The following is a 12,100-nucleotide window of genomic DNA, read 5'->3' as shown; positions in this document are numbered from 1 at the left end:
TTTATATGTGTTTTCTTACATACACATATAAGTTCTGAATAGAAAATTGTAACCTGTACGTTAGAACAATGATCATATTGAAAACGACACACATAATGTTATTGAACACTATATAAATAGGGGATGTTGTAAATGAAGGAGGGTAAATAATAGTGAATGATTTTGCCAAAGGTGCAACCTTTATATACTAAAAGATAAACATTACTTTAGTCTTTACCCAATTAATTTCTAACTCTGTTTTAAATCTCCTGTTTCATTATGAGTGAGGAATGTACCAAATGTTCCGGTGTTATCTTTTTCCCTCTAGGGCCTACATGCATGAAGGTAAAATGGTTTCTCTTCATTTTTACATACTCAATATTTGTTGTTATGTATAATTTATCTGCATATATGATAGGGACATATATTTAACCAAACTGGGGCACACACCTGAAAGTCCTATATGCTCTACCATACTTGTGTATTTGTACTTGCTTTAGCTCACATTCTTTACAATTTTTTTGGCTCACCTGTTGTCCGATACCCATTTTGGATTCTATTAATTAATATTCACATCGAAAGCATGTCAAATTTCCATGATATTTTATATCAACCCTTTTGGTCTTACTGCTTACTAGTTACAACGTTACTATTAGCTTATGTAAAGCTAATCTTTAAGGGCCCAAAGTCACAGTGGCTTTATTATTAAAGCTGTCATTGCCATTCGCCAAGTGCCAACACTAAAAAGTTAAAAGGTGGAAGAGAGGACGGTGGAGATAGACTACTTCCAATCTGAATCCTCCAATGAATCATCAGTTTCAAGTATCAGATGAAGAAGATGGATCAGAAGAAGAAGAGGAGGAGGAAGAGGAAGTTTTTCAAGAAAATGGCATTGAAAACCTTCAAAGTCACTACCAAAACCAGAACTTCCAGCAGCTGCCACAGTCACTCTGCCAAAAACCAGAAAAATGGGCTAATTTCACAGCATGTGAACAAGAATTGAACAAAGTAACAAAAAAAATGAAGCCAAAGAGAGCTACAAAAGATGTGATAGAAGTCCATGGAGGCCGAATTATTCGAGCCACAGGAAGGAAAGACAGGCACAGCAAGGTTTCAACTGCAAAGGGTCCGAAGGATAGAAGAGTTAGGCTTTCACCAAACACTGCAATTCAGTTCTATGATGTGCAAGATAGGCTTGGCTATGACCGTCCAAGTAAAGCCATTGATTGGCTGATTAAAGAAGCTAAAGCTGCAATTGATGCTCTTGGTGAGTTCCCTAATAATTTCCACTGTACTAAACTTAATGCCAAAAAAATGCAGTATTCATTTGATCAAGAACAGAGTCCAAGATTTAGCCAAGAAAACAGAGGTGTTTCCAATACTGAATGTGGAAATGAGAACAAGAAGCAGGAGGTGAATTATGACATCCCAATTCAGAATTTCAACTTGTTTACATCATCTGATGGTTTCAAGATTCCATTTTTAAGTGAGTTCCAGAGCTACCCACATGGCCATTTTCTCAATTTCCAGTCTTTACAAGATGACACAATCCATTCCTCTGGTAATCATCATCATCATCAAGGAAGCTTCTTAACCACAACTTCAATTAATCATTTCCCATCAGTTTTAAGTCAAAATCAGGTGTTTTTTCACAGGGAACCCCTTCAGTCCAGCTTCTTCCCTCTAACCAGTGATCCATTAAGCACACAACTTGAGACCCTTTCTTATGGATTTGCCAATGATGGTTTCTCAGGAGGAATTTCTACTGCTGCAAGAATTCAAGGAGAAGAGGAGCAGGGTACATTGTTTTCTGCTTCTTGATCCACTTCATCTGCATTATCAAGACTAGCATTTTTTTCCAGAATCTTCTTGACTTTTCTCAGGAGCTGAAATCTTTGCTGAGTGAAAGAAATGCAGAATTTCTTTATGTTATTTATTATTAGTAGTATTTTTGGTATGAGATGTTTATCATAATTTTTATCACTTTCTTGTTTGATGTCTCCAATTAAACTTCTGTAAAATTCATATTTTTCGTGTAATTTTGCGTTAACTGGATGAACAGCACCTCATCAAAAGATTCATAATCTCAATTTGGAGGGGTCACGAGTGAAGAAGAGGAAAACGAACCATGATATACCATAAGATAAATTTAATCTCAAATTCTAAATCAGGATAACCCACCTAATCCCTCCAACCAAACGACTAGAAAATCGATGAATAGTTTATAGAGTCCAAAGTCAAGAGGAAGAAGATTCCTTGAATTAATGAAAGAAAGTCGAAAAGGGTGTTGTAGCTATTAAGGAATCAAATTAAAGGGATAAAAGAAAGTAGGGTGTTTTCAAAAATTTGGCCATTTTCAGTTAGTACACAGGATCTAGAAGCAGTGATAATTGTTACTTAGGTACATCATCATCATATTCATAAATGTTTAGATTGTTAATGCTACACTGCTGATAGTTGTCAGTAGTTCTATAGGCAGCAAAGGCATTCAAATAAAAGCAGCACACAGTACTGGCCTCTTACTGACCAGTTTCAATCAAATGTGTGTTACTATTGCACGCATTCAAGTCCCAATTGTCAGCCTCATTTAGGTGTGAATTCTGATGTAAGTCCCTCTCACTTAGGGCTCACCGTAAGAGGGATAAACGATAACTAATTTCAAATAACTTATTTTCCAATCAAACGTGATCTTAGAGTTATCACTTCTTAAGTAATTTGCCTCTCTTTTTCAACCTTCTTTTTTTGTCTTCTAAGAAACTTTGCACACAAGTAGGCGTTACCCATATGGCATTGCAAAATAAATTAGGGCAATACAGCAACACAAATTGAGGAAATCATTTTAGAGGGTGAAAGATTCATATGTCATTATTAATTATTATTCATACTATATAACTAATAGATTTAAGTTATATGCGCGGGCAATTTAACTTTTTCTACACAGTTAGCTTGTATAATTAACCTATTATAGCATGTCCATTAATACTGTTTTTATTGGTTTTACCAATTAGTATTTCTTATCAATTTACCTATAATTATCTTTAGGAATAAAGTTATATAGCACTAGCAATGCAATGTCCGTAACTATTTTATAAGGTTATTACTAATGTTTATCAGAGAGATTTACTATCTTATTACTGACTTGATTGTGTAAATATCATTTACACTAATAATTCATAGAATTTAAATGCTAATTTTGTTAAATCACTTAATTATGTGAATATGTTTTATAATGTCACTGAGCTTATAACTCAGGTTTTTATCTATGTTCGATTAACTTGGGACATATATAGTGACCCCGTTGGGTTGTTTCACGAGTGTCTTTTCACTCAGCAATGATGGGTGATAGAAAAGCAACTTTTCATTCATGTGGCTACTTAATTTTATTTTTGGGGGGCTACTTAATTTCTATAGTCGATAAAAAGAGGTACTATCTCCGTCCTATATTAATTTTTCGTTTTTATTACATGTTTCTTAAAAAATCATAAATAAGAATGACAGTTTTTCTAAGTTACCTCTTAGGGAATTTTTTTAGGACTTAATAATTTTTTTTATACTTTTAAAAAAACTAGTTTAGGGTACGTGATTTGCACGTATAACTTAGCAATTTATTATCAAAGTTATATTTCAAAGTTAGAAGTCCAAGACATCACATTTTTTTGTTTGATTTTTTTGTCTATTTTCTTGGACTCTTTTTTGGTTTTTTCCTTTTTTGGGGGGCTATTTTTTGGACCTTTATCTCCCTATTTTGAAAATCATTTCTTGACTTTTCAATGCCTATTTTTTTTGATGTTTTTTAAACTTGCCTATTATTTTGGAAGAATACTTTTACCTATTTTTGATAAATTTTTGGGGAATTTTTCGTATATAGCTACTAAAAATATCTTAATTTATGCTGCATAACTATACTTTGCTAATTACAATTCGTAGCTAAAGTTATAGCAGCGTTTGTATAATTCTCGCAGCATTTGTATACGTTTATATAATCTGCTATATTCATAATTTTTGTATAACGTTTATATATTTTACTATACAATTCATGCACAACGTTTGTGTAATTCGATATACAATTTGTAGTATTTGTATATTTCTCTATACAATTCGATTCGCGCACAGCGTTTGTATAAATCGCGCGAATTATACAAAATTCAAACTGTAATTACAGCTAGATGTTTGTCGCGAGCCATAATTAATTCAAACTATAGCTATATTAGCTAATTAACTAGTATATATTTATTTATCCGCATAATTTGCCTATTTTATAAACCATTTTCGCCCCTTTTTAGCCTATATTTTTGGACGTTTTAAAAATCTTTTTAACTATTTTTTTTTGGATCAAGTCTATTTTTTGGGAAAAAGATTCTCCACGTAGGAATTAACCATAATAAGAAAATATTTTTTATTTAATTTTTATTATGTTTATTATAATCCATATTTAATATCATTAAAATAATGGTAAGAAACATAATGAAAAGATGATTTTTTCTAAAACAAAGTGTCTTAATGAAGGGCAAAAAATTCAAACAATATTATTAACGAAATTCACACTTTTAATATATATATATATATATATATATATCTTTTTTTTAAAAATCTTATTTTATTAATGATATTTTAAAAAAATCTAACATGCCAAAAGACCAAATTTTATTAAATAAAACAAATATACAAAGTTGGCTATAAGCCCAAAAGCAACGAACACAAACAAATAAAATACAAATGATTTTTTAAATAAGGTAATCGATATAGAAGTGTTAATATAATATGATTTCTTATAGATCAAATAAAGATTATATTGTAGTTAATTTTAAAGTCCTACATATATTAGGATAATAATTAAATGATAATAATTGGAGGAAATAGTGAAAAGATGATATTATCTAAAACAAAGTCTTTTAATGAAGGGCAAAAAATTTAATTAATATTTTAAGGGTATTCATGCTTTTAATATAATATAGATTAATTGTAAGGGTAAAATGAAAAAAATTTAACTAATCCTATTTTGATTTTGTAAGCTGACAAATAATTTGAAACAATTAAAGGTGGACAACTAATATGAGATAGATACTTAATTTCAAGGGCCAATAGTAAAGGGGTTCCCAGCATACGTACCAAAACCATCAATGCAGCGTAAGATTTATTGGTAATATATTTACAAATTTGATACATACAGAAATACCAATATTAATTATCCAACCCAGCTAGAGCTATTTTCAGTGCTCGTTGGCAAATCCATCTATTATTATAGGAATAATAATTCAATATTGGGGTAGGAATCCTAAGTTGTTTAGAATTCATTGTTTGATATTTATTTAATTCTTGTCTGATTAGGATTTGTTTGTCCTAGTTTATATTGGAATAAGTTTTTGTCTTAGTTCAATTCGACTTTGCACTATTATAAATAGGAGATATTGATTTGAGAGAATTAGAGACAACTTGTAGTGAGATTCAAGAGCTTAAAGCAATGAAGATAACAACACATATGCATTGGAAAAAACAGTACGTTCTTGGAGTTGGATCTAACGGCCCGGTATATTTGGCAACACCTTTTTCCGCCAAGAATTATTTAAAAATAGTAGCAGTCAAATCCGCAGAAGTTGACAAGGAGGAGTCGTTTGTGCTACAAAAAGAAGGAAAAATCTTGAACCAATTAAAAGGTTCGCCTTACATCATTCAATGTTTTGGGGAAGATCAGAGTGTCGAATACGCAAGGTGGACATACAATCTCTTGCTCGAATGCGCCCCTAGTGGCACTTTACGAGATCTCATACTTTTTAATGGAAGAATTTTAGAATCCGAGGCAGCACGCTATGCGTATCAACTTTTGATGGGTCTTCGTCACATTCATAACAAAGGTTTTTGTCATGGGGATATAAAATTGAGTAATATACTTGTTTTTCAGAGTAACAAGTCGGTAAAAATTGCTGATTTTGGATCAGCCAAAGAAGTAACAAGTCGTAAGCATCTAGTTTTCGATGTTTGCTCTGTAGGATGCATTGTCGCAAAGATGCTCACCGGAAATCCAACTTGGTTTGGGGGAGAGATTGAGAAATATCAACGTGAGATTTATGGTTGTGATACTAATAATGAAGAGTTTATGGACAATAGTGTTTCTATGATGGCTAAATATTTTGTGATCAATTGTTTACTTTGTAATTTTACTGGTAGATTATTGAATTTGGATACACTAATTAATCATCCTTTTATTCAGAATGCAATTAGTACCTGTGAGATCAGCATTCCTAGTATTGTTAATGATAATCCTTTTGGTGATTATTGGGTTTCGGAGCGTCATTTGTTTACTACAACTTGTGAGGAATGGAAAGCCAAAATAAGGAGATCGATCAATGATAAAAGGGCAGCCCGGTGCACTTAAGCTCCCGCTATGCGCAGGGTCCGGGGAAGGGCCCAACCACAAGGGTCTGTTGTACGCAGCCTTACCTTGCATTTCTGCCAGAGGCTGTTTCCAAGGCTTGAACCCATGACCTCCTGGTCACATGGCAGCAGATCGATCAATGATCAAAGGAGATAATGATATATTTTTGCAGCTTACAGAAGACATGATCCTATTTAGAAAGATATATATGTAGATCGAGAATTTGGATAGAAGATTAGTAGGTAGTCGAGTGACGTCTAATTCCCCTTATCAGGATGGTTATTATTACTCATATACTATCTTGCTCTTCAATCTTATTATTAATTGTTTTTTTATAAGGGGAACATATTTTTGTAGGATATTTAATCCACTTTTTTCTTTTCTTTTTGTTATGTTTACTTGAATTTTGACGGGAAGAAGCCGTTGTTGGCTAAATAGATGGGTTTTTAGGAAGTTTAGTTCTATTTTGTTTTTTCTTTGTACTGGAAGAATTTGAGAATATGTGGAATTGGTTGGGATATTTACCTATGTTGAACATAAAAAGGTGACAGACACGTGAAAAATTAAAAGTGATCAACAATATTATTATTGAGAGGAGGAGAATAATTGATCAACAATATTAAAAAATGTCACGCTTGAAGATGAAAAGTGGAGAATTAGATTTAAAACCATGTTCATTGTCACTAATAGTGAATTAAGACTCGAGAAATTAAAGAATCATTTTGATATCAGCAAGTAGCATCAAAGGTATTTTTGTTGCCAATATCCAATAGAGAGCAATATTATTATAGGCTGAGAAGAAATTTTATGGACGATGAAGATTCAAAGTTATGGAATACAAAAACAGGACATAAACGTATAAGGGAAAACATTCAAATTCTTAAGCCTTTTCCTGGTGTCTTATTTTGGACAACGATAGCTCGCTACTGAGGATTAGGAGGACGGCTATTAGCTGCAGAAACACGCGATCCCCATTCCAAAAGCTCTTTGCTAGTATCATCCTTGTGCACAAAGACTTCAATGAAACACAAGGAGTCCTTGTGTGTGCTTGTCGCTGTTGCTATTGCCTCGGTCAGGTCCTCCTCCGTCTTTACCTGCAATGACATATCTACATCAATTTCTGCATAGGTGCATGTTGCACAGAGGGTTTTTCAAATTGCAAGAATGAAAGATGTTACAACGTGTTCATAAATACTGACCTTCGCAGTCCAACATTTGCCTTCACCATTGTGGATAGCATTCACAAGACCAGTGTAGTCCCAATTCTTAATCACGTTATATGGGCCATCATGAATCTCTACTTCAATGGTATAACCTCCGTTGTTGATGAGAAATATAATGTTCTTTTGTGCACATCTTATCATGGTTGATATATCTTGAGCAGTAACCTATGCAACCAAAAAGAGTTTTAGCTTTCATAATTATGTTTCTCTTAATTCACTTTAATAAAAACAAGTAAAATGGTTATTATACATAAAAACATTAACTACATTCTTCAAGTAGTATGCTAATGCGTCTTGAGAAGCGAAAAAAATGAGGATAGTTGAGAGTATGATCATAATTCACAACCAATATGAGCAACTGACCTGGAAGCTTCCATCACCAATACAGGCGATGATACGTTTATCTATAGCAGCCTGAGCATAACCGAGAGTGGCGCCGACTGACCAGCCAATGGATCCATACTGCATCTGGAATTCAAACCTGCAAGTATTTGAATAGAACTTTATCTTAATATAGCTACAATCAGACTTCATGAACTGTTATTGAGATTGATATGATGTCAAGTTGTCTTGTTCTTCCATTAATACTTTTCGATTCTACTCCTCCTAAGCTGGATTTAGAATAAAGTTAGAGTCGAGCTTACCCGCAATTTTCAGGAAGATTTAGCTTCTGACAATTGAACCACGAGTCCCCAGTCTCTGCAATCACTGCAGTGTTACCGCTTAGCATTTCCTGTGAATGAAAAAAAAGCAAAGTGAACAAATTAAAACTTCCAGGGAACATAAGAATTCCTTTTTTTTTACTCTGTTGTATTTATACTGTCAATTCATCATGTAATAATCAATTCCTTTTATAATGTGTTCTTTGTTAATCAGAATTAATATTTACCTGGATGTGCTTGAAGAGTATATTGACTCGAAGAAGTTCATCCTTCTCGCGTTTTAAGGCAACACCTGGAGGGACATAAATACGATGATGATTCTCCAAAGCAGTGTTATTCTTCTTCAGCTTTTTGGCCAATGCACTCAAGAAATCAGTCATGAACACCCAACCAAAGGAGGGGCCATTTCCAATAGTCACACGATTAGGTTCAACAACAATCAACTTCTCCTTTTTAATCAGCAACGAGTATCCAACAGAGCTGTAGTCATTGAAGATGGGGCCAACAAAGACATAAGCATCTGCAGATTCAACAATCTCCCCACAAAAACTAGAGCTCACTGCTCCCCAGTATGTCCCAATGAAACTAGGGTGGTGCTCTGGCACCAGTCCCTTGCCAGATGGCATTACTGCAATCGGATAGCCACAGGCATCAGCAAGTTCCACAAAGGCCTTTTGTGCTTTTGCCACTCTTACTTTGGGACCTCCCACAATAACCGGCTTTACAGACTTGTTCAAGAACTCTGCTGCTGCTTCCACAGCTGCTTCTAATCCTAGTTGATTGCTGACCCTGCAAATGCATTTCCCTTTTAAGACAAAAGCCTAATAAACCGTAGATTCTTCCACTAAAATGGTTAAAAGAATCAACGTTGATTCGGGAAATGGAACATATATGTAAATAAATGAACAGGGAAGAACATACTTTGGAGCAAGATAGAAAGGAACAGGTTCTCTAGCAAATGTGGGATGAGCGATCCCAGGCAAATTGCAACCTATGCTAATGTAAACTGGTTTGCTCTCCTTCAGAGCAGTTGAAATTGCAGTATCAATCAATTCATGTGCATCATCCAAGTTATTCACCACTACCTGTTACATTATACCAACTTGATCACTTTCACTGAACATCTCCAAATACATTAACATAACAACGCATATGTTCAACAATATAGTCCAACGCAATTACCTAAATCAATGTAAAAGAACTAAACTAGTAGTAATTCTCTAATCAAGAATTAAGCACATAATGTATGTGATGAATGAAGTCAGAGCAACTGTCATCAGAAAAGCGCCCAATTGCAGCACAAGTTACAGTAATAAAACGAGCATATGCAGGGAATATATGAATTACCTGAGTACAAGTAACAGTTTGAAAACACCTAAGTTCCTGGCTAAAATCTGGTAGGCCAATAGTATGATGCAAAATTCTGTTGGTACCATAGTCATTCGAATTAGGCCCACCAACAATACAAATCACAGGCAAATTCTCACTGTATGCCCCAGCAATAGCATTAAGCACACTCAGTCCCCCTACAGTGAACGTCACCACACATGCTCCCACCCCTTTCGCACGTGCGTACCCATCGGCGGCGTACCCCGCGTTCAGCTCGTTACAACAGCCGATCAAATTCAGCTCCGGCTCCGCAATCAGATGATCCAACAACGTCAAGTTGAAGTCGCCGGGAACTGAAAACACATCCTTCACGCCGATTTGTACTAACCGACGAGCCAAGTGCCGACCTAGAGTCCCAACTCCACACGGCAAGCTCGCCGGAACTGAAGCTGAATGAGGCGTGGAACCGATTGCATTGTTACCCTCCATTTCTGAGTTCTTTGTCAATAATTTTGTCTTGTGATGATTTGTAGAAGAAAATTGATTTAGAATTATTGGTTTTGAAGATGGGTGTGAACTGTGATTAAGGGTGTTTTTATATAGTTGCTTATGATAATCAGGATTCAAGGTGATGGTTTTGAAGACAGTGGGCAAGAAAAAAAACTGCTACTGTACAATGTACACTGCACTGAAAGAATAGTATATTATTAGGGAATAAATTATTTCAGAATAAATTATTTTATTGTATATATGAGATAAGTTATTTCATCTTTATAATATAAATAATAAGATAAATATTTCAAAAATTATTTAATATTTTTAATTAAATATAAAATAAAATAATTTTATATTTTATTTAAAATTATTATACCTTATATTTTATATCACACCCTAAATAATTCGTAAGGTCTTTAGGAGAATGGACAATTATTCAAATGATCCTCTTTTTGGGAAAAGAATTGGTAGACATCTTTTGATTGAATTAAATAGTAAGTACTAATTTATTTATGTACCACTGGGTTTGATAATGGAGAATAGAGTAACACCGCGGCTTTAGGAAAAGAAAAAACAGAGGCGGTCTTGGTTTCATAATAAAACAAAGTGTTTAATTTTTCAACTTGGGCGACTTGTTGACTGTTTGATACTTGGTTGTTTCAATTACAACAGGTAATTAGGTTTATTAAATTAACTCGAACCGAATATGCCTCATCAAAACATTATATGCGTTACATATATATACTTGACGAATAAATAATACAATTTTAATCTGATGACATAATAAATGGTCTCAAATTTTAATAAAAAATTAAGAAAAGCGTTGAAAATATTTTTAAATTTGACAAGAATTTAGAAGTACATTTCATTCATGCTAGGAGTGTTAGTCAAGTAGGGGATGATTTTTTAAGACTGTCAATAATTTGATATTGAAAGTCAAATTTAGAGATGTTTTTAATATTTCTCTCCATTTATTTTTACTTGTCACATTTGAATTTGACATATTAAAGATAAAATATGAAAGAAAAAAATAATTGATATGTTAAAAAGTGATGAATAAAAATAAAAATTATTTTTAAAATAATATACAATTAAAATGAAAGAGGAATATAGTCCATTTTTTTGTTACGCTCAGACTAGTAGTACTTTTTAATTATGAGCATAGTTTGTTGATTGAATATTATTTTTTTCTGTTGCGATGCAGCCTATGACATGAGCCCACGCAGCTTCGGAGTGACACATGTGACTAGAGCATCAACTCCACCCGTTTCAGTAATTTGTCATCTTCTCTTTTTAAATTGATTTGGATGCGCCCGTTTGTTTCCCTTTCCCGAAATTCCTTCCTTTTTTTTTCCTCAGTTTTGCGTCTCCCGAGGACAAAAAAAAGAATTCTTCGAATAAGAATTTCTTTCCATTAATGAAAGTATAACTTTTCCCAAGTTCAAGTCTACTAAAAAAAGAAAATCACAGCAATTTGGAAACTCAGACAGGCCTTTGCGTATATATTTTATGTATTAATTAATTAAGTACTTGATTACTCAATTAAAAGTTTATGAAAGGGAAATTAACCTCAACAAATGCGGTTCATAGATATTCCAACATTTTTTAAAACTTGCTACATTAATGCATAAATGGTCTTAAAAGAGTTAATTGATGTGGTTGCATCAGACTTAAACTTCAGAGATATATGGATATATTCATTTCATGTCAAAACAGATTTTTTATTTGTACATCGGCTCTTCTGGCAAGTCTGATTAGCCCTGTCTTTGTTTATGGGGACAATGGAAATTTAAGTAACCTTATGTAAGCAATGAAATAGAGGACTTAGTTAAATTATATTCCCACATATTACAAGATCTAGATATAAGACGAATATTATAAGGAATTCGCATGAATAGCGTGATTCAACATATGTGTATGCGTAGCTCCATTTATATGTACGCAAGTTAATAAATTGAATTATTTTTGTTTAACGATAATACTTCGCTAATAATAAGAAGAAAGAAAAGTATCAGGTCACCAAGCTAACTAGGCTGGGC

The 12,100-nt window shown here is 33.5% G+C and overlaps 3 protein-coding genes across 3 annotated transcripts; 2 read left to right on the top strand and 1 right to left on the bottom strand.

Moving 5' to 3' along the window:
* Positions 1 to 652: 652 nt before the first annotated feature.
* Positions 653 to 1,915, top strand: LOC129873571 (transcription factor TCP13-like). Its single transcript, XM_055948690.1, has one exon. It carries the CDS (start codon positions 784 to 786, stop codon positions 1,798 to 1,800), a length of 1,017 nt encoding a protein of 338 aa, XP_055804665.1. The 5' UTR covers positions 653 to 783; the 3' UTR covers positions 1,801 to 1,915.
* A 3,525-nt stretch (positions 1,916 to 5,440) lies between these two features.
* Positions 5,441 to 6,352, top strand: LOC129872650 (mitogen-activated protein kinase kinase kinase 17-like). The gene has a single exon (XM_055947581.1). It carries the CDS (start codon positions 5,441 to 5,443, stop codon positions 6,350 to 6,352), a length of 912 nt encoding a protein of 303 aa, XP_055803556.1.
* A 649-nt stretch (positions 6,353 to 7,001) lies between these two features.
* On the bottom strand, positions 7,002 to 10,246 carry LOC129874276 (pyruvate decarboxylase 1). Its single transcript, XM_055949535.1, has 7 exons — positions 9,585 to 10,246; positions 9,159 to 9,322; positions 8,465 to 9,026; positions 8,220 to 8,308; positions 7,939 to 8,056; positions 7,552 to 7,740; positions 7,002 to 7,446 (listed from the first exon to the last, which is right to left on the bottom strand). The coding sequence occupies exons 1-7, from the start codon at positions 10,053 to 10,055 to the stop codon at positions 7,276 to 7,278; spliced, it is 1,764 nt and encodes a 587-aa protein (XP_055805510.1). The 5' UTR covers positions 10,056 to 10,246; the 3' UTR covers positions 7,002 to 7,275.
* Between the last annotated feature and the right edge of the window lie 1,854 nt (positions 10,247 to 12,100).

This window comes from Solanum dulcamara, chromosome 11 (genome assembly GCF_947179165.1).
Source record: "Solanum dulcamara chromosome 11, daSolDulc1.2, whole genome shotgun sequence".
In the NCBI taxonomy this organism is placed as follows: domain Eukaryota; kingdom Viridiplantae; phylum Streptophyta; class Magnoliopsida; order Solanales; family Solanaceae; genus Solanum; species Solanum dulcamara.
The sequence above is the reverse complement of the archived record's forward strand: the minus strand, read 5'-3'. Positions and strand labels throughout refer to the sequence as shown.

Bases quoted from the DNA above. Each gene is read 5' to 3' on its own strand.
- LOC129874276 (XM_055949535.1), bottom strand. From the start codon at position 10,055: ATGGAGGGTAACAATGCAATCGGTTCCACGCCTCATTCAGCTTCAGTT. The intron at 9,027-9,158 runs GTATGTTCTTCC...ATGCATTTGCAG, and splicing joins CCTTTCTATCTTGCTCCAAA to GGTCAGCAATCAACTAGGAT. The intron at 7,741-7,938 runs GTCAGTTGCTCA...TTGGTTGCATAG, and splicing joins TTGGTGATGGAAGCTTCCAG to GTTACTGCTCAAGATATATC.
- LOC129872650 (XM_055947581.1), top strand. From the start codon at position 5,441: ATGAAGATAACAACACATATGCATTGGAAAAAACAGTACGTTCTTGGA.
- LOC129873571 (XM_055948690.1), top strand. From the start codon at position 784: ATGAATCATCAGTTTCAAGTATCAGATGAAGAAGATGGATCAGAAGAA.